This window comes from Cariama cristata, unplaced genomic scaffold (genome assembly GCF_000690535.1).
Source record: "Cariama cristata isolate BGI_N322 unplaced genomic scaffold, ASM69053v1 scaffold7905, whole genome shotgun sequence".
Taxonomy (NCBI): domain Eukaryota; kingdom Metazoa; phylum Chordata; class Aves; order Cariamiformes; family Cariamidae; genus Cariama; species Cariama cristata.
Genome location: NW_009616946.1, coordinates 3,827 through 25,702, shown reverse-complemented (window position 1 = coordinate 25,702; position 21,876 = coordinate 3,827). Strand labels below are relative to the sequence as shown.

The window sequence follows — 21,876 nt, the reverse complement described above, 5'->3', positions numbered from 1 at the left end:
TTCTTTACTTTTGTTCTCACACCATCCTCTGTAGGACAACTGGTGTAACGGTGCCTACTGAGGCCACTTTTCTTGTACACCTCATGCTTTAGCTTCAGCTTTCTTCTACACAGGTGACTCTTTATGCATTATCAGGAGAAATATACAGCATACATTTCTAATCTAGGGGGAATGTAAAAATACAATGTTTCCTACTCCATAAGAAGTGGTGTAACTTTATAAGGATTTGCAGATTTTTTGAGCCTATACGAACTGTATTGTCAAAAAAACCCCAAACAAAACAAAATGAGCAAAAAGCGAGAGCCCCCTGCCAAGAGCCCCCCAACCTACTATTTCCTGCAGCAGCTATATGCCGATAAAGGCATTTTATATTCCAGAAGGAGAGGTGTGAGGTGGAGCTTTGTGCTTTGAATAGAAAATCATGAATCTCACCAAAAGAAGTATTTATCCAATTACTGGTTGTAAGCTAAGAATTGCAGCAACCGAGTTGCAGCTAGGAGTTGACTTTGGTACCTATATCTGTCCCTCAGGTTTGCTATTGAATTCTATAGATGCAAGGTTGTGCTTAAAAATAACAATTGCATTTATACTATGAAACCTACATTGATACTATTAAACCTGATCGTGTCACTCTTCCTCTTCAGGTGAATACTTGCTTGAAACTCACTTGATAGTGTAATGGCACAAATAGAAAGTCCCAAGCAAGTCTATAATTTAGAAGACAGTCAGCAATCTCGATTTTGCTAAATTGCATTAGCAATTTTTGACATCATGAGCAAGAACTTCCTACCCTGCAGTATTGGAAATCTCTGCAGAATTACTTACAGCATCTGTTATTGATGTAGGAGGAGGGAACAGAGTCTGAGTAGGATGAGAAAAGATTTGTGGACACACTGCAAACTCATCACACAGCATAGGACTACAGCAACTGTCTTCAAGACCCAATATGCTGCTACAAAACTAAGCTGGCTTTAGTGTGTTTGGCAGGAGGAGGATTGTAAGCAAAGATGAGAGCAGGTGGAGAGGCTCAGAAAATTTGTAAGAGGATCTTTGTAGAAATGACCCTCCTCTGAGGCTTTCTCCTACAGTTGAGAGTTTAGGAGAGGATGATCTAAGCCCTCAGAGCTCATCAGATTTTGATTTAAAAACCCACAGGTTTTAAGCTACAGGGACACCCTTCAGGTGGTGCAAAATACTTGTTCACTTCAGGTTAAATCTGATCTCCCCTTCATAATGAATCAAAGCATTTATAACTGTCAGGCCTTAGTAAAAGAACTGTTTTGTTTTAAAAAGCACTGTTGGAACAACAGAAACAGCTAAGCTAGGAAAGAGAAAAATATGAGATTTTGTACCCTGCTAAACATAGAATGATATTTAAGGATGCTACTTGTACAGTCATCTATACAAGACCATATCCTCCCACCCCAGCACTGTACCAAACAGTTATTGACATTGAACTTAGAGAATCATGCCTGGAATAAGAGTATAATGTTTAGATAACATATGTAAAAAGAAAACCATCTGAAACTGTCATCATAAATGCCCTAGCACCGGGTAGCTATCTGTTAATACTGCAATGCTCTTGGCTTAATAGAGCACAGCAAATATGAAAACTGTATTTAGAAAAGGAAGCATGCTTCAGGCCCTTGAGGAAAGCTCTGCATACTTAAGTAATGATTATTGACTTGTTTGTAGTAGTTATTTTGCTATTCTTCCCAGTCTGATACATTGTTTTCAAGAAAATAAAATTGCATGGCACAACTTTTTAATGGATGAGACTATCTTTTTTTCTGCTCTACTTAAATTTTTGAAGTCCTCAGTAGTTTTTTCTTCTTAAGAAGGATCATTTTAAGTGTATTTCTCTTTTAGGACACAAAAGAAGAAACACAGATAACTGGGGTGAACACAGGAAGGGATTCATAGCTTTGAATGACAGATTATTATCGCAGTCACAGCAGCCTGGTATTCATCTCTCATAACTCAACTTCATCTCACCATCTACAAGGCACTGGATAAAGCTGCTTGTCTAGTCTCTAGTCAGTGGAAAAGGTGTGTCCAAAGGGTGTTCATGCCCATGTGCTCAGACACTTCTTTTAAGATGACAGTCATGCTGAAGAGGTGTTTCTGTCTGTTATTCAACTAGAGAGGAGCCCAGGGACTAGCTGAGCCCTTATACTCAATTAATAAGCTAGAAGTAGGTAACATGAAGCACACATTTTGTCTTATGTTCTGACTAGTGCTTCCTTGTATTAACTTTGCTGAAAATCTAGTGTGTGGCTGAGAGTGAAGCTTTTAGAAAAAAAAAAACACAAAAAAAGACCTTTAGTTCACTGCTTATTGCATTTCCATTTTTTATATAATGGCATATTAGTTTTCTTTCAATCTTCTGGAAATTCTCCATGATTCTCAGATTTCTTAGTAATACCTACTAAAACCTCAAATGCATGTTTGATGTGGTAATTTCAAAACCTGAAACTGTGTTTATAAAGAGTTGCTGAGTTAAAATCATCTTAGTTATTTTAGTTATCTGTATTTCCTATCATCATCAGTTACTGTTGAAATACAAAATATTTTGTCATCTCATGATACAAAAATATCTTATTTTCTTGAACACAAAAAGCTCATTTACTTCTCCATTACAGTACAAAGCCAATGCACACTCCACCATGCCTAGTAGGTAAAATACCAAAGTAGTTGTTTAAGTTTCTTCTAGTTATATGAACTTCATCTGCGTTATTATGCTTAATATCTTACAAATTCTTTTCCTGTAACTTTTTGCTTCCTTTATCTGTTATCTGTATTTCGGGGCTTATAATTGGTATCAACTGCTATCAGTTCTTCTTTTCACTTGTTACTTGTATGGTTTCCATTTTACATAGCAACTTTTCAGTTCTCTTAAAGTTTTTTAATCATAGTTTTCTTCTCTTTCATTCCTAAATGTAAGATCTTTTTTTATCAAAACATCAAGAATACTGATTGATAAGTGTTTCAAATCTTTTCTCCCAGATGTTTTGGCTCAAAATAATTATCAATTTTGCAAGCTTCACTCTTTTGCATTAAATACATATGTCATTGGTTTGGATTTTATTCTGTGTACAGATATCAAATGTAATAAATTCATACTCTCTTACCCTTAAGCTACAACTCATTTTAGTTCAAATATGAGTGCCTGTATTTATCATAATGAAGGCAAAAAGAAAATTTCTTCATGTTTAATGCAGTGTTTTCATAATCAGGAAATTGTTACTATAATTATTTTTAACCACTTCTAAAGAGCTGTATACTGGCTGTAAGTGACCATTAGCATTAAAGGTAATAAAGGTCATTAAAGGTCATTAAAGGTAAAGGTGACAGCACTTTTTTCTCCTGTGTGCTACAAATAGCTGTTTATAGAGATACTGCACAACTCGTTGCAGTGTTATGGTCTGTAGCAGGCACAAACCAGCATGTGCTCTGCCTCTGCCTTCTAGTAATAATTGAGGAGTATTCAAGACTACTATCTTACTATCTTAGTGTTGCCAGGCATAATAGAGTTCCTAAGCTCTGCAATCCACTTGGTCTATCCCAAACAAGCTAATTTAACCATTTTAGACACACAAGTCTTTTCCATGAGCTTTGGTCATAGTCTGGCTCCAATGCACATGCATTTCTTCCAATTCTTCTAATTACTAAATTCTTAGTACGAACATATAGGCAGCTAGAGAGTCTCTTTTCATACCCCTTGGTGACTGGATTGGTTTTATCCTTGACACCTTGATTTTATGGCAAATAAGAACATTTTATTTTTTCCTTTTAATCCCCTTTTTGTTATTTAAGTTGATGACTTGCTGGTGTAGCTCACCAGTTTGATAGATGGTACTTTCCTGTTTGCTTTAGCAGAATACAGCTAAACCAAACAGCTTCTTCTCCTCATAGCAAATGGATCAGGATTCCACAGAGCCCAAATTTGCCACCTAAAGCCACATGCCTAGTTAACAACTCTCCTTCCTGGACATCCTGCTTTCTGTCCTGTTTTCCTTGTAGGATAGGAAGGCTCTTTGACCAGGAATTATATGGATGGCTCCTGTCTTTCAGCAGTCTACTGGGAAGTCTTCTTTTGGACACAATAAAGACAGCTGGCATTAGCCCCTGTGGGAAAATAACCATTAAAATTCAGCACATAAAGCCAATTATGTGTCACTGTGGAGTAAAATAAGCCTTGTTCAAATGAATTTTCTCCCTGTGATGTTATATTTACTGAGCTCCTGCGTCACTGTAACTGGGAACCCTGAGCTATAGATATATTAATATAACAGTATGAAAATTCACAGAGGAGCAGAGCAGATACTGGAGAGGCATCTAACGAGGAAATAATTCTCCAGTCACCCTGGGAAGGGAAGAGGAGACAGCTGCTTTCCTTGGCACAGAGTGTTGCGCAGGGCTGTTGGCATCTCTCCTGCCTACAGACTATTTCCCTCCCCAGTGCACTCTAGGAAGAAAAAAAAAGAAGTGTTTAAGCAGGGACAGTCAGCCTGAGAAGAAAAAATTCTACTTTCTGTGACCTGCTGGCACTACTCGGCACAGGGATCTCTCATGCTCGCGTGGTGGGCTTGTCCCAGGACTCCAGCCAAGGAGAGAGGGTTATTGCCACTCCCAGGGTGGCTCCAGGAAAGGGTTTTGCTTTCTCAGGTTCCTCCTCATGTCAACCGCATAAAGTCAGGTGGCTTGAGCTTTACCTGTGGGAAATCTTCGTGCAGCAGGTTAAAACACAGCCATTTTTTGCACCTCCCACATTTTCTTACTAAACAGTTTTTGGAGATCTAAGAAAACTGAATTCCTCATTGAAACACCTCTCATTAGCATCTTGAGTTGGGTATTGAATGGCTGCACCCTATTAGAAGGAATTAAATCTATCTTGATAAGATAGATTTAATAATTGATAATTTAGACATCTCTGGTATAACCTTTAATCTGCTTTCCTAGCATCTTGTATAGAAATTGAAGTTTTACTTCATTTGATTTCCTTTGTCTATGTACACACTACATTCTTTGGTATCTCTCTGTATCTATGTTAGAAATTTGAAAGAAAATTGATAAAATATTTAAACAGGAAAGTATAGAAATTTTGAAAGAAAAATTGAAGTATCAGGTAAGTTGAGACAAAATCATCCCAATGTATTGTACTGTGCTGTCTCCAATTAGTCCTATGACACAGAAAACTAATTTTTGTGACAAAACAGAATCTGTTACTACTTTAACATCACCCAATATTGGAACAAACTTCATTGAGCTTACTACAGCTGGTGCATAAAGATCCATTCAGTAAATTATGCTTTAAAAACTGCATTGAGAGACTTGGGTTAATTTTATTACAGGTTTTAATTCTGATTCTCTGTCTAATAGTTGGGTAACTGTAAAAGAACTATTTATTAATTTAAAGCTCATACAGCTGATTGATGCATGCTAATGCATTTTAGATTCAATAATCACATCTTCCTTAATTGAATTGTATTTGCTCAGACAGAGCATATAATTAAATCAAGTCTTTTCTAATCCTTCTCATGCCAGATTATTCTATGGTACATTGGGGAAGAATAGTCAAAAGTATGAATTTAGTTTATTGAAGCTCATTGAAAAACTCCATTGTCACATTGTGAATGTTTGGGATATTCTTCATTTTCCAGAATAGAGAGAGATGTATTTTTCCATACGTATCTTCTGCAATAATTAAGAAGTATATAGAGGCAGCAAGACTGAAAATATGGCTAGAAAGGAAACAGTTTTAAGAAAATCCAACAAATTTGTACAGCAGATGATAGTGAAATCTGCATACCACATCCCCAGCAGATACTTCAGACGATTGCTCTCAAATGCCTTTATGGAGAACAAGGCTATCAGAGAGAAAACACAGAAAACAAAGCCAAGACATAGTTAAGAAATCACAGAAGAGAAGAATGAGAAAATACTTCACTGAGACACTCTAATGTGCTTGTGTATACCTGGTTGGTTGTTTCCAAAACACAAGTCCAGGACCAAGGGTATTCCAAGACATAAAAGATTAAAAAACCTGGCTTGAATGAGGGGGAAAAGTCATTTAGAGTTGTAGATGCATTTCAGGAAGACATACAAAAGTAAAGACAAAGCAAGAAAGGTATTTGTCAGGGAAAAGGTTTATCTCGTCAGATGTAACTGTTGTAATCCACTTTGCCCTCTACTAAAAGAGTCGCAAGAGGAGAAGGATAGAGTTTAGGCGTACTGAGGTCTACTTTTCTAACACCTGTTTCTGATTGCTGTGGAAATTTTGATAAAATAAAAATACAGGAATATAATTCATAGTGGGATGTTCAAGACTGGTATTTCCTTCTATTTATGATAGAGCAGACAAACTGGATATATGGATGTGCTACAAATGCATCTTCTGTGTCCATAACACTTTAAAAGATTTATTCTGCAAAACAGAGCTATGGAAATAAGCAGCATCTTTTCCTCTGATAAATGATGTGTTGCCTCAAGTCTAAATTACTGACCTGATCTAATTTGTCCATCAGAGTCAAATTACAGAATTTATCTTTTTTAATAAACAACATTAATTTCTGATTTAAAAATGACCTGCAGCAGAATATGATTTCTCTTCTTGATTTCCAAAGAGTATAATGTTATTAAAGATAACATTGTGGGACTATAGTGCTTTGTTTAAGGATTTTGATCGTATGTTCTAAGGCATTTCACTTGAAGAATGATTTGCTCTTAATATCATATTCAACCTTGTACTAGAAAAGTCTTACAAAGATTTGTTTCCTTGACTACCCCATGTCACAGGCTTGAAATGTAATTCCATAGCAGTAAAAGAAAAAAAGTGTGACACTGGTATATAATTAATAACATACCACAGAAAGAAATCTGGTTAGCAAAGTGCTGTCAAGGTTCTGCTAGTGAAGTAAAGGCATGCTTTCCTTTGTAAGTGATTTGTAAAACATATGCAGGATGATTATTTTTCTTCCCAGCAGAAAAAAGTACTAGTGTTGGTCTTTAATGTTTCTTCATGGGGGCAAGCATGCATTCACTGAGGTCAACAGGAATATTGCCTTTCTGAGCAGGGTACATATGACTTATCACTGACAGCTGTAGAGGTTTGCTCCTTATTTGAAATAAGGTCAACCTAGACAGCATACACTGTGTAAAAGGACATTATAATAAAAGCTGCTTACATCTGCACCTCCCGCTAAACATCATCTTGTCACAGTGTCATCTGGAAATATTCCTGAGGTTTTCAGTTCAATGAATACCTTGTGTCTAACAACAGCTCAGGGTAAATGCATCTGTTGCCTCTTATCCAGCTCTTTTGGAATGGAAATCTGAGCAGCAAATTTAAGTTATAAACAGGGATATTTTATCTAAATTCAGTGAGTGCAAACAAACCTGGCTCTAGGCTGGGAAAAGGTCCTGTCATTCCTGGCCTAAGTTCTGCTTAGATATACTCTTTGATATAAAATATGGATGAAAAGGGTATCACTGCACATGCCAATTGCTCCTCTAAGCATGAGTTGGCTGGCTGCTCATCTTTTTCAAGTGCTCAGGAGTTCAGTCCAGGCACTAGATATCTTCTGTGGCAAAAAGTTTCTTCCCAGTTTATAACTGTTTTGTCCTGCTGACTTAGGACCAGTTCTTTAGGAAACTAGCAGCACTGAGGATCTGCTATTTATAAATGAACATAATCAGTTTGTTGCCTAACCCCACTGAGAGCAAGACAAACTTATTGGAAGCCAGAGGGGTGGTTTTACTTGCCACCACCTTCCTTGGTCTCCTCTGGCTTTGCAATTATGCTTGAAAAAAATATCTTACCTATCAGCTCATTAAAAGCCTTTCTAAGCTGGCTAGTCAGCTTCACAGCCTGTGCTCTTTCTACTAGCAATTTAGATGACGGTGACAAAATGTGCTTGTAGTCTTTCTATGTGTCTATCATCTCCCACATTTCACATCAGTGGCATGCCTGGCCTGGGTAGAGCCCTGCTGGATAATAAAATGCTAAATAAATTACAGCTGGAGGGAATAGAGATGGTGTTGATTGATGCTAGTTCCCTGAAGTCAATGTAATAGTATCTTCTGAGGCTGTGTTAGCAACAGTAAGTTGAAAGAAGAAATGTTTGTTTCTGGAGGGAAAAAGAAAAAGAAAAAAGTACAAGATTACATATTACATCTCTAGTGAGCAAAGAGGACTCTGCTGGAGGTACAGGGCACTTGTGATAATAATATTGACCAAAGATCTTATGATGTTGATGATCCTACACACCTGTAGTACTGTTCTGTGAGTATAAGGGATGCAAATAGAACAAGACAATATACAAATCAGTCTTTCTCCATCCCTCATTTCATTTTCTCTCCACAAAAGTCTTTGTCTTCTTATCTCAATTAATTCCACATTCCCTCCTGTACGGACAAAATGACATGGTTTTGAGTTCTGTAGGTGTTATACTATTTCCAAAATTCTTTATTTAGAAATAAAACAGATTATAGAAGCAGATGACAGAAACCACCTATAGTGACCTGGACTAAATGGACCAATACTCTACTTGTATATGCTTTCTTTTTTTTTTTTTTTAAACTGTGATAAGCCCTGTCTTTGCCATTCCCTATTTATTTCGTAAACAGGAGATAAGTAAGTGGCATAGATCTAAGAGAACCTAGGACATCCTCTTTTGTCAGCAGTGAATTTGAATAGAGAAGGCCTGGAAGTTATTTGGAAATGTGCTCCTTGCTTCTTGATGACTTTGGCCAAAACAGTTTGCTCTTCCGTGCCTTGTTTTCCACGTTCATAGGTAACACTATCTTTCATGAAGAGCTTTGAAATGCGAAGTGCCTGCTACAGAACACCTTTTCAGGTTTATTCTTACTTCTTCTTGTTTTCCTTTTTTTGTGATGAATTGGCAGATCATGACAAAGGACCAAGGCACTTACAGGGAAGGCACAAGTCAAAGATACTCATATCCCAGAAATATTTCTATTATTTTCAGCTACTTTGAAGACAACAGCTTTTTCTATTCCCAGCTGGTCAAGGTGGTAGCCCCAGGGGGTATCCTGAGACAGAGACCAAACCATGGAGATCAGGATAAAGAAAATGATCAAAAACATCAGGTATCAGAAATGTATACCACTGGCCAAGAGATAAGACACATGTTGAGAAGGAAAGAGTTCTGTCATCATGCAACAGAGATGATTTTGGAAGTGAGAAGTGTCCGTTGTCACTTTACAGCTTCCTTAGGCTGCTCATACTTGTGGAAGATGTCCTACTAAGAGGGAGAGACAAAGCAGAAGAATAGCTCCATAGCTTTGGAAAAAATGGGAAGTAGTTTCCAGAACAGCCTCTCACAATGTCGTATTCATCTACAGCAATCAGGAAGAGGCTGAACTGCCTTATGAGTCCCTTGGGAATACAGATCATGCTGACAGCCACTTAACAATGGGATAACAGCAGGAAATTAATCTCTATTCAGAGAGAGAGAGAAAGGATTGAGGATGACTGAAAGCTTGTGTTCTCATATGAGGTGGAGTCATATTCCCAGTTTACCCAGGAGGATTCATTTATTTGACTGCAAAACTAACGAATCTCAGTCTATGCCTGTGTAGTTGCTACAGGTGTTAACATGTGTAGGTTTAAAAGGGTGATCCTAATCACCTATTTGGCAATATTTTTTTATGTGTGTGTGAAAAGAGTTAGTGAGAGATGGAGATTTTTAACACAAAAAGCCTGTAAGCATAAAAAGATGAAACCTAAAGTCCTCTTAGAAATGCATTTTTATAAATGAACTGCTATTTTTATAAATGACTTGTTTCTGTGGCATTTATGGTCATTTCCTTCCTTAGAAATGTTTTGCAGTCGTTTTAGTCCACAAAGCACAGACCTTCTCTGCCTTCTGTCTTAACTAACCAACCAGTATAAATTTCTCTTGAAATTCACAGCTGTCTTCACTGAATGTGAGCAAATGAGCCTGTCAGGTTGAGCTGACTCTAAACTTTTCTTGTCTTTGGGATGCAAATCCTTTTAAGTATATTTAGGTCATCTCTATTTGATTTTCATGGGACATACAGTAGGGGGGAGGAAGCAAGTTATTCTTCATAAAGGAAAGAAAATGAAAAAGATGTTCTTTACAGATACATCCATAAAGGGACACTCCATTTATGAATGGAATTTGCTCTGCTCAAACTCACTGTCAAAGTCATTGTGTTTCATGCAGGAACCTAAACATACTGGGCGTCTGCTTTCCTTAAGTTTTTGTCAGAAATAGGCTTTTTCTCTATTGCCTTCATCTTTCACTTCTGATTTAAACCATATGGGGGGGGGGGCGGTCGTGCAGTGATTGGTAATTGTCATGGGAGACTCAGGTGCAATCTAGTGACTGGTTTAAATTCCAAAGCCAAAGCACTGGGCTCACCCTGTTAGTTAGATGCTTATAATGCCTGACTGAAATTGTTCATTGAATTCCTCATCGCTTTCTGTGTTCTTTACCTTCCTGGTCTGGACACCCAGCAAGCTGCTTCCTTTAAAATAACATTCCCCTGACACAAAATCTCAGAGCACCACTTAAAATTGCCCAGCTCATATTTAATTCATCTTTGAATTTCCCCAGCTGGAGATGCTTAGGTATACTTTATGGCCAGCAGACTGGAAAGCCCCAGAGTACCCCAGAGCTGGGTAAATACCTTGTAATAACATAGAGCATAAAGTATTTGCTGTACCTCTTACTCTTCCTCCAGCTCAAAAGCAGAGGAAGAAACAGGATAAAAATCAGTGCTGTGCTCAGATAGTGCAGTGTTTCAGACCTGATTGTCCTTAACACAAATCCCTCTTTACTGCTGGTTTATATAACAATTTCTTCCAACTTTATAGCTGAGTCACACCCCCCCAGCTTGCTTCAATGTAAATGAAAAGTCAGGCATTAATGTGATGTAGCACTTTTCATCTTGACAGATGATAACATATATAAGGCACTGTGTGCAGAGGGATGATGCTGGCTTTGCAGAGGGGAGAACCAAAGCCCCAGTATCTGGGGCTGTGCCAGGGAGCCAGGCAGGGCTGGTGGAGCTGGTGCCCAATGTCTCCTACACTGCAGAGCGTGGGTGTCCAGTCATGTCCCTGATGTCTGACAGCATTCAGTATTGCCTACGCTACCGAAAGTTCCTGAACTGGCACTCAGAGAGAAGGCGGCAATTTCCTTCCTTAAAAACGGGAACCAAACGCAACAGGACTGGGGATGGCACTTTGAAGAACTAGAGCTTTCAGTTTCAAAGCAGGCTTGAGGGAGATGGGTTGACAGACCAAGGGGTACATGGGAGTAATAGTTTACGAAGTGTGTGCATTGATTTATCTGCTGGTTTCTCTGGTTGTCAGAGGGCTCTTCCTAACCATAGGGCTGTCACCTTCCATATCCACCTCCAATGCTGCCTCTGTATTTTTGCTAGATGCACATAGCATGCATTTTAGATTGAGCAGAGGTTTACATTCTGGCCTCTTGAAGGACTTTGTGTGAGAAGTGAGCTTATACCACTGAGCAGTCTGTCTATCAAACTGTTACTTTCTAGTTCCAAAAGACATATTTCAGGGTGTTTCTGGAGAATAAGGTCTCATGAGTTCTTTGCAGCTGGATTTCTGTGATCAAGTTTTCAAGAACATTCAAAATGCAGATGGAGGAGGAGAATTGGGTGCATTTTTCATTAGCAGTTAAGTTTATTAAGCAGGTATTATTTGGTATCAGTTCTTCCCAAATGTAGATACCATTAAAAAACTGGCTTAAAGGTAAAATTACACAATTAATTGCAACAAAAAGTCTTAAAACTTCAGAAGCTTTTAAAAATACATTGCCTAATTCCAGTGAGGATCATATGGGGGATACAGTTGGATTGACATCATATAAAGGATTTTTTAACATGTGGTTGTGATGACTTGCATAATCTACTTGTAATTGCTGTTTGTGAGCAGCAAGACCATGGCAGAGCATCTCTGGGAAACTGAGACAAGTGTAAGGGAAAGTGAAGACTACTGGTGACAACAGGAACTAGATATTATAGAGTTCTTTTGTTGAGCAGCCCTGTGATGGAATCACAGTGCAAAATTTGAGGACTCTGCTTAGTCTTTTCCCACATCTTAATTGAAAAAGGAGTTATAAAGTTTAATTATTTAAGAAGACAGCATGTATAGTCCCCTGCTTAACCAGTGCTTAAAAGATGAAACAAATCTCCTCCAGTTAAAGACCCTGACTGTGGTAAGAACAGGATTTTTATGAATAGTGACAGTAGAATTTTAGTTCTATGTTACATCTGCCTCTACTGTGCCACGTTTAGTCTTGCCCAGTTTAATACAGCAAACTCTCCCCTGATTTCAGGATTGCATTTTTTAGCTCTTAGCCAATACAGACACTGAGGTTTATATTTTATGTTTTTATTTCAAGTTCTGATGTGACAGAGTTTTCAATTGGATAGCATTTGCTGTGATCAGAAGTGTGCTTTCAAATATTTTTAAATATTTCATAGATTAGCACTCAAAAGGAAGCAGAGGCTAGACGAAAAATAACTGCTACTTCAGCTTCTTTTCTGTGACTGCTGATGAATTAATGATTATTTTTTACATCCCATATACTAATAGCAGGCATAAAAGGCTTTAACTTTCAGGATATCCAAAAACATTAGAAAAGGGAGGCCAAGGTGGAGTCCTAGATAAGTTGTGATGAGTTGAGGCCAGTCACTGGGAGAGGGGGAGTTGTGGGTCACCTGTAAGGGCAGGGAGAAAGTGGTCTCTTGGGAGCATCCCAGGTCACCTGCAGTCAGGGGGAGCAAGGGACCACTTCCCCAGGGGTCTTCTTTTCCCTACTTATTGCATTTGGACACATTAAATTGTCAAAACTTGTGTAAGAATCTGAGTGTATATATGTGTGAGTGTATACATATATATGTGTGTGTGTGTGTGTATAGAGGGATGGGGTAGTGGAGAGAGGGAGAAAGCAAACACATGGTTTATATATTTGGATTTATATAAAGGTAGAGAAATCAAAGGCTTTTGATTTTGGAATGACAAACTGACTAAATTAGACAAAAAAATAAACACAGCTGTTCCTCCTAAGCAGGAAAGGGAGAGAAAGGTATCCAAGAGCCCAGTTCACCATAAGCTGTTATTAACCAGACCAGCTGTTATTTAATCCAACTTTCTCTGAAGTATTGAGGGCTTTTGGAGTGCCCTGAAAATAAAATCATTTGGCTTATCTAAATCAAAAGTAGTACTATTTTCCTCATCTTTTTGCTTTTAATAGAGTTTCCATTTAACATTGGTTTGGTTTTGTTTTCTGTCTTCAGTTTCAGTGTTTCAGAAGGCAAAGCAGTCTGGAGTTAAGTGGTGTAGGGAGCCTGGTTGATCTTCTTCAAGCCTCTAAAGCTACCTTCAATGACTGTCGTATTAGTGGGATAAAGAAAGGTACAGTGCTCCATGGAACTGGTCTTCTTTCTACGTTGTGCTCTGAAACAATTTCTGGGGGTTTTAAGTGGATGCTGAAACAGCAGTTTAAAAATTCTTTGCTTTGATCTGAAATACCTGATAAAAAAGCATGGATTCGCTGGAGTCCTTCTTTCTATGTTTCTAATCTTTTAATTTCATTTACCAGTCAGAATGCCTCTACTTTATCCATCTTTTGTAGCACATATGTAATAAATATTAGACCACAGATGAAGACAAAATACCAAAGTGATTTGGGTAAAAGGAAAAAGAGTGTAACAAAGGAAGAGTGGAGAAAAAAGCCAATAACATGAGATCAAATGTTATTTATGCTTGTACAGTGTTTATACATATATTTATGAACAAACATCAGCTATAACCCAGCTGTAACTTTGCCTTGTTGTTAGCCAGTTACAAAAGCATCAGTACTTTATTCATTGTCAGCTATTTAAACAGACTCTTGAGATAAGAACAATGAGATTTTAAAAAATTTGTTTCCTGTTTCTCAGTAAAGGCTGATGTCTCTCCAGTATGCTGCCATAGTCCCTATTTACTCTCAAAGCACAATAATCTGTTCCCCTCATTCCAAGCTGCCCACCCATGCAAAAATTACATATGAGACTTGTCTAAAGTGTGGGCTTATCCTACCATCCTTACAGCTGTACATCAGGGCTCTGTCTGGACCTATACACCGTGTGTTTATGTGTGTGCACTGTGCTTGCTAGGGCCACACCAGGTATGGGGCTGGGCAGAAAGACCGATCGTGCTGGGCCAGGAGAGGAGGAAGCAGGTCAGGCTGTGCTCATGACCTGAAGATCTCTGGAGATTCAAAACTGTCATTCTTTCCTCTTTAAACCTTACCCTCACATTTCTCTGTAAATTTTCTTCTAACAGTGAGCATGATGTCCCAGCAGCGTTAGCAATGAGCCAGGGCACTAAAGGCATTGCCATTTCTTTTTAATGTCTTTATACTCTTCTGAATGAGTGGTGTTGTGTCTTGCAATATTAGTCCTAGGTGTGGAGCCCATAAATGGTGCAGTGTGATTTCCTCTCTCGGTTATTAATTGACCTGTGGCAGTAACATTGACATTGTGGTTGCAGACACATGCAGATTGGAAATTAATACACTGAGATTGATAGTTTTGACAGCATATAAAAGTCAGACCATCCAAGCTCTATTAAATCACTTAATAAAAGCTGAGTGCAAGTATCTAAGAAGCATAAGAAAACCATGGATTACCTTATTTAAAATTATTACTTAATGAAAACATAAGTATTTAAAACCCATGAAGTTATTAACTAAATTAACCAGAATTATTTTAAAGGTACAATTTACCAAGCCAGATCATCAGCCAATGCAATCTCTGTTTAAATTGATGGAGCTATACTGTCAAACGCAGCTTGAGCTCTAGATCATGATACTGATAAAGTCATGTATCTTTTTTAAGCATACTGTATTTGGAGCATGAGGGTTTTTTTGTGACAGCTACATATACGTTTGTCCTTTGACTTAAGAACCATAAAAACACATTTAATATTTTAAAAAATATTGACTTATGATAACTTACCATTCTGTAAAGTTTATCCTCCAGATCCTGATTAATTCTTTGTAAGGCTAGGTAATTATTTTGTATCCTAAAACAAAGATGATATCATGTAATTGAACGCATTGAGTTTTGTGTGTTTTTTTCACCCGTAATTTTCACATCAGTACAAAATCTTGGCTTGCACTGCTTGAAATCTATTTTCTTATCACTCCTGTTGCCAGTCAGTGGTTGTCTTCAAAATGTAATTACCATCTACTTCCTAAGCAAACTTCCTTGTCATGTTTGCTTACTATATTTAGCAGCAAGTTCCACCAGTAAGTGAAAATATGTTTGCCATTCTGCACTTGTGTGCAGACATGCGTCGCGGCATGGGAACTTGCACAAAAATTTTGTAGCTTTACATCAGGCTCAGAAAAAATATGTTAGAGAGGAAGCTTGAGCTGTATGCTTAGACAGTATAGAAAAAGATTTATGGAGCTCTCAATAAGGAGAATTGCAGCAGAAACCTAATGACTGTAGCAAAAGCAATATGTGGACATCACCACATGACTTAGAAGAGAATATGCCTTCTTTTCACAGAAGTTCAAGGATTTGTCTATTCTCAAGAGCTAAACTCATCTTCTTTCTTCAGGAAATGCATTTAGATATCTTAGCCTGGAAAATATTGGTATATTTTATCAGCACTGAGGGATTGAATGGACTCACAAAATGAGGCTTCCCTGCTTATTCCAGAGCGATACACCAAAGAAAAGTTTCAGTCTGTACATCTCTAGGTTGCTTAGATGGTAACCTTGGTATTGTAATGAATAAGCTGCACAGCCTGTGGGAAAAACACTGCTATTTTGGTAGTAGCTGTGCCTTTCTCTTCACAGAAGGTAAGGAAGGTAGCTCCTTTGTCTTGTTTGTACATATCACCTCAGCAGTAGGTATAACAGATATACAGCAAATGTTAGAAGCTCAGCTGTGAAAAGTTTGTCTGAATACATCTATATGTTTGTACTGAGAATCTTAGGTCAACAGGTCAGGTGTGAGTTGATTTTAGGTAATGTGCAAATGCATTCACTATAAGAGTGAACTCAGATGTAATACACATTTATTCAGCAGAAAGACGCTTCCTCTGAGAAGCCTGGTTCTGGGTGTAGTTTCCATGATGATCAGGAAGGGACTGGGGTTAAAGAAGTTTCTTTGGCTTATCGTATGGTTAGGAGTGGCTGTTGAAACCAGAATAAAGATCTGCATTCGAACCATGCCATGGCTGAGAATCAAGGGGGCCCGCCCACACCTTCCTGGTAGTGAAGCGATGTTATGGTTCAGGTCTCTCCCTGCTTCTGTTACCATGGAGATTTTCTTTCCAGTTAAATGATCAAAATTCTCCATTCAGGGGCAGGCCAGCAGCTCGTGGTACCCCTTGCGAGTCATGCAGAGCTCTGTCTCGAGCTCCCAGTAATACAGTAACATCTGACACATGGACCTGGGACGGGAGGTCTGTGCTGAGGACATCTGCTCTGTGGGCGTAAATAATGATATCCCCACGAGTGAAACTCCCCAGGGTACTGGGGGTCAGCCCAGACTCAGGACAGCTGCTTCAAGCGTGCATTGTGAGCCTGGGGGAAGTTTCAGCATCATGTACATTTTACAGTGCTGCTGAGCAGAGATTTCCTCCCTGTAAGTAGGAGCTGTGGTAAAGAGTGTTTGCTAAGGTGGTGACCCAAATAGGCTGAAAATCTGTGAGACTTGTAACTGACCTACAGCTTGGTCATTGCTCACCAGTTCTCATGGTGCCATTCTGTAAATGTCCAGGTGGCTTAAAGGACTGACTGAAGTTTATGGATCTCTGTATTGTCCATGCTCCTATTAGACACAGCACTAAGCCTCTGTATAGACATTTATTTGTGCAGCTCTGGTTACACTTAGCATGTTCACAGCTATTTAGCTGTCAACACAATAGAGAGAAATCTCAGGGTACCTTGTATCCAGCTTTTCATGGCACTGGAGAAGGCAGAGATGATCTTGGTAAAGCAGTGGAAGCAAGGAGGCTTAAACTGGCTTTGCCTGCAAACAGTTACTCAGCGCAAACCTAGTTATGTTTGGCTGGTAAGACTGCGTGCCATGGTGCGGGGAATAAGGATTTAGGAAAATAAGACAGGGTCTGCTGGCCGAGACCAGAAGTACCTCAGTATCTTCTCTGTCATGGTCTACAATTTTCCTCTAGTCAAGCAAAATAAAACAGGTTAAACTTGCTTTGCACCCAGGCAGCTTGTGGCTCAAGTAGAAGTCACGTAAAACCAATGTAAACATTTAGCACCTGCAACCTCCTAAAAGTTTGCATGAATTCAAAAGCATCTGCGTAAATTCCTGAAAGAAAGAGGAAAAAAATATTGCTTCAGGGCTTTTCTGGCTCAGGTGTCTTTGTACTCCAGTCTGTTGTGCAGTATAGACCTATGTGGAAAGCTCAAGGGAGACCCTGAAGATTCCCTTTCCATAACTTTGGGAGCCTGAATAAAGCCAGCAGTAAATGCTAGTTAGATATCTGGCTTATGATGGTGGCAATGCATCACTGGATTTGCTCCTCAGCTTCTGCTGACACTTTTTCTCTTGATATGGATGACTGGAAGGTTGGTTACCATTAATATAACTGCTTTCGGATGGCAACACTTCCATGCCATAGGTGGTAGAGGGCTTTTGCAAGAGCTTATCACAATCTGCTTCTCTGCTTGTAACTTCTTTTGTCTTGCCCATCAAATTTTCCTCTGTTGTATGTTTAGGAGAAAGTAGCCCACAAACTTTACTTCTCTAACACATTCATTTTGCACTGAAAAAATTGACCACCTCCCAGTGAAACCTAATCCAGTCTAAACAAAAAATCCACAATAAGTAGGAAGCTGAGCTTCAGAAAGTGTTTCTATTGAGGACAATATGCAAAAGTAGTCAGAATAAACAGAAGCATGTGCATACATACACAACCATATACACATGCACACATATGTATAAAACCCAAATTGGAAATCCACTGTGCCAAAAGAAGTGTCAGCAAATGTGGGTGGCAAGGAGAGAAATGGACCCAGAAATATGTAGAAGAAAGTGTTAAAAGGATTCAAGAGGAACAGAGTAATCAATCCAATCTTTGGGCAACACTGTAAAATAAAGGAGTAGGGAAAATTATTCAAATTTGAAAATGATCTGATGAGCAAACAGTAACTGAACCCTGTTTGCAGAAATAATACACCCAGATAGCCTGAACATTGTGAAGTATGAAAGCTTTTAATATTGTAAGTCTGGTTTCTTCGTAAATAAAGCGAAGAGTAGGTCAGCTTCACTACCGTGTGAAACTGCTATAAAGATAAACTCACATGAATCCCATAACTTCTTATCATTTTTCGATGGCTTTTTGTGTTGTTCATATTATTAGGTGATAACATGTGCCTCCAGCTGCATATATGTGCATGCATTAAACGCATGTTTAGATTCTTGGCCAAATTAAAGCCTAATGAAAAATATTCTGACCATATTGAACATTAGGTGTCTGTGCTCTAAGCCAGCAGACAACATACTTCTCTCTAAGATTGCAGATCGCCACTAAAGAGGAAGTCTGTGAATGCCTCTGTTTCTCTGCTTCCACTCAGTCTTAAGCCCTCTTAAGGCCATGAAATAAATCTAAAGTAAAACACAGGTTTGGTCTGACTTTGAAGAAGAGAATTCGCTCGGAGTACAGTTTAGCTTTGAAGAGTCACTGTTAAAATAGTAACTCCTTGTTCAAAAAATCTTTTCCCTCTCTGGTATCACAAGTTACACTGAAGTCCTTATTAAAACAAGAGTGTTTTTCCCCCATTTATTCCAGAACTAACACAGCTACAGGATTCCTGTCCAGAACACCCCTTCAGTCTGTAAAATGTCTTGCTTTTGGTGAATCAATTATGTGTCTGGGCTAATCTCGGTGCTAAATACATGCTGGTATGGGTTTATTTCTTGTGTCTTAAACTAACTCTACTCTCTGGTAAAAGCTAGGATGAGGTCCTCATCAAGTTGTTATCCAGGGTAGGGTCTCAACGAAGAAACCCAACGAAGAACAAAAGTCCAATTTTGGTTCCAAGACTGGTATTTGAATTTTTTTAAAAAATTTTAACTTAAAAACCCCATACTGGTCATGTCAAATAGGGATCTACTCTGAGGTATATGAAATCCCCAATCTCTTTTCAGTCACTTTTCAAAGATGAACCTATGCTTTACAGCTAATACTTTCAAATCTACTCAGCACTGCCCTGCTCTTGCTCCCACTGGGAAAAAAGAAAAAGGCTACCTCTAAATGTTTATAGAGGTCAAAAACTTGACCATTGAGTCACATAAGTGACTTCCTTGCTTGGGTAAGAGAGGGGAGGCCTAGCACCAACACAGGTAATTCTAGATAAAGTAAGACAATAAAGGCTTTCAGAAATGAGTAGAAAAGGGTGGCCATTCAGCCTCTCACAAAAATTCTGTACTTCCCAGAAATGGAAGGTTAATAACAGAAATGTTCTTCAGTATGCGACTGGGATCTTGTTACATATGGCTCGTTTATTAGGGGAGGTTGAATTTCTCTCCCTGTGCAGTGAATAAAGCAGCAGGCACATTATTGAAATTAATTCTATTTCCTTGTTTTTCTTACACTGATTTTCCTTTGTGATATGTTGCTGACACACTTTTGGATGACAGTTTTGTTTCAGACATTATCCTTCTCCAGGTTGAGAAATCTGGTTGTTCAATTTATGGTATGCCTTGCTATTCTCAATAGAAACATTTTTAAAGCTCACCTCATATAATATTTTGGACTTCCAATATGGTACGTCTTCAGGGGAGTAATCACCTGCCTGAAACATAATTTTTAATATAAGTTTTCTTCATAATGTGGTACAATGTTCCACTAGAATATTGGAAAGTTAGTTCTACTAATCTGATGTTTGGATATGAGCATTAGACTTTGCCATGAGCAAAGAAAGACTGCCCAGCCTGAGTTTTGAAGGGTGCTTAACTCATCAGTGCCCAAAGAAGCTGATAAGACACTTCCTACTGTCTAGAAGGCCCTTTTGTTTTAACAGAAGTGGGATGATCAGCAGCTCTGCTGATTTATGGCAGCTGAGTCTGAAATAATGCTTCAGCAGAAAAGAGTACCAGTGTTCCTTGCCCTGTAATGACTTGGAGTAAAACTACATCAAGAATGAAGTTACTTTCAATAGCTCTGCTCTAGGTAGGGTGATAGGAAAGTATTGTTGGCAAGAAAACAATATGGAGAACCTCCAGGCCGCTTTTGATGTGTGTAGATTTCAAGATCATCATGACACCTACTTAGTTTAGCCTTGTTTTAAGAAGCTTCCCCAGTTAGGGAAGCATTTAAGTTATAAGACCACACTGGGATGTTTCTTAATTTGAGGTCTTACAGCCTCATTCTGTTTAAAATTTGCAAAAAATGGTTTGGTTGACTCAGTTTGTTGGTGGTTTCTGGCTTTATTTTGGTTTGGTTTTTGCCTTCTGCAAGGAATGAAAAATATTTCTTTGGATATGGCCCTGGAATGATTCATTCTGAATTCCATTTTGACTCATCCAATGAACTAAATCAAACAGTTCAATTATCTACATCAGTTTAGGAAAGTCTCACAAGAAATGCAAATACATTCCTGCATAAATGGATAATTGTAGGTTCAGAAGTTTTGCAAACAAATGAAAAAATGCGTATTAAGAATCACTGATAAATTTAAAGCTAGATTACAGACCATTTTAATCAGCGCCAGGAACGTCAGGAGTGCATGCTTACTATAATTTATCATTAACATTAACCAGGTCCCTGATTTGCAATAGGACTGTACCGCAACTTCAATAATTTTAAATAATAGGTTTTCAGTATCATTCCATTCTACTTAGGACTAAAAAGCAAATGATTTGCCATATCGTAATGTGAAATGTCATAATATTATTTCAATTGAACATAGTCTCAGCTTTGAGTGATGGAGGGCCAAATTCTATTCTCTTGTATCAGAGCAATGGAGAGTAACAACAGAAAAAATGCAGCCAAATTAATTAAAAAACATTTATCTGTATATATATAGTATAAGTATATATATGTAGTGTGTTTATAACCTTTGTATGTGTAACACAATGTGACACTAACCCACATGTGTGTTTACACATAAATAATATCATATATGCACCTGTATAGGTTTATTTCTAGTTGCATATTTACTTTCAATACAGAAACATCTTACATATGTAAATAACTTCATGTGGTCTGTTATATATGTTCAGATAAGTGAAATATATATATTCCATATGAAAACACAATGTGCAATCAATAAATGATAAATTATGTGTGTTTGAAACTATATGCTTATATTTTTACTTACATATGTCTTTAACACAGCCACTTGTAAATTCCTAATAACTCTCTCTATTTCAAAAAGTTAGTTACTAACCTTCTCAGTTTTTCAGTTACTTTTTCAAGTTCCTCCTGAGCACGTCTCAATTCTATTTCAAGATACTGACGTGTAGAATCAAATTCCGTTTCAAGCATTTCCAGCTTATGGGTAGTGTACGATAGACGCTTTCGTAATTCCCCCTTCTGTTCTTGCAAAGTACTAGAAAAACAAAGACCACAGCTGTAGAATTTAGCTGCTCCTGAAAAGCTTTTAATGATCCACTCTTTGACCAGTTCCCTAGAGTATAGATTGGCATTAAGCCAGAGAAGTGTGCTTTATAATTTGTTTACTGCACTTTGAAAATCTTCTATTTTAAACAGTTGACTATCTTCCCATCTGTCCTTTCTAGTGCATTCGTTGCTAATATCTCATTAGCCATAATGGAATATTTTGTAAAAGAATCCTCATTAAAGTACAAAATACTGTCCAG

General features: G+C 38.1%; 1 protein-coding gene across 1 annotated transcript in view; it reads right to left on the bottom strand.

Moving 5' to 3' along the window:
• Positions 1-21,605, bottom strand: part of BEGAIN (brain-enriched guanylate kinase-associated) — a gene marked incomplete at its 5' end in the record, with an annotated part of 59,926 nt that extends 38,321 nt beyond the window's left edge. The window contains 2 exons of the mRNA XM_009700341.1: positions 15,025-15,091; positions 21,444-21,605. Coding sequence (XP_009698643.1) covers positions 15,025-15,091; positions 21,444-21,605 — 229 coding nt within the window. The remainder of the gene's footprint in view (positions 1-15,024; positions 15,092-21,443) is intronic.
• Positions 21,606-21,876: the final 271 nt, after the last annotated feature.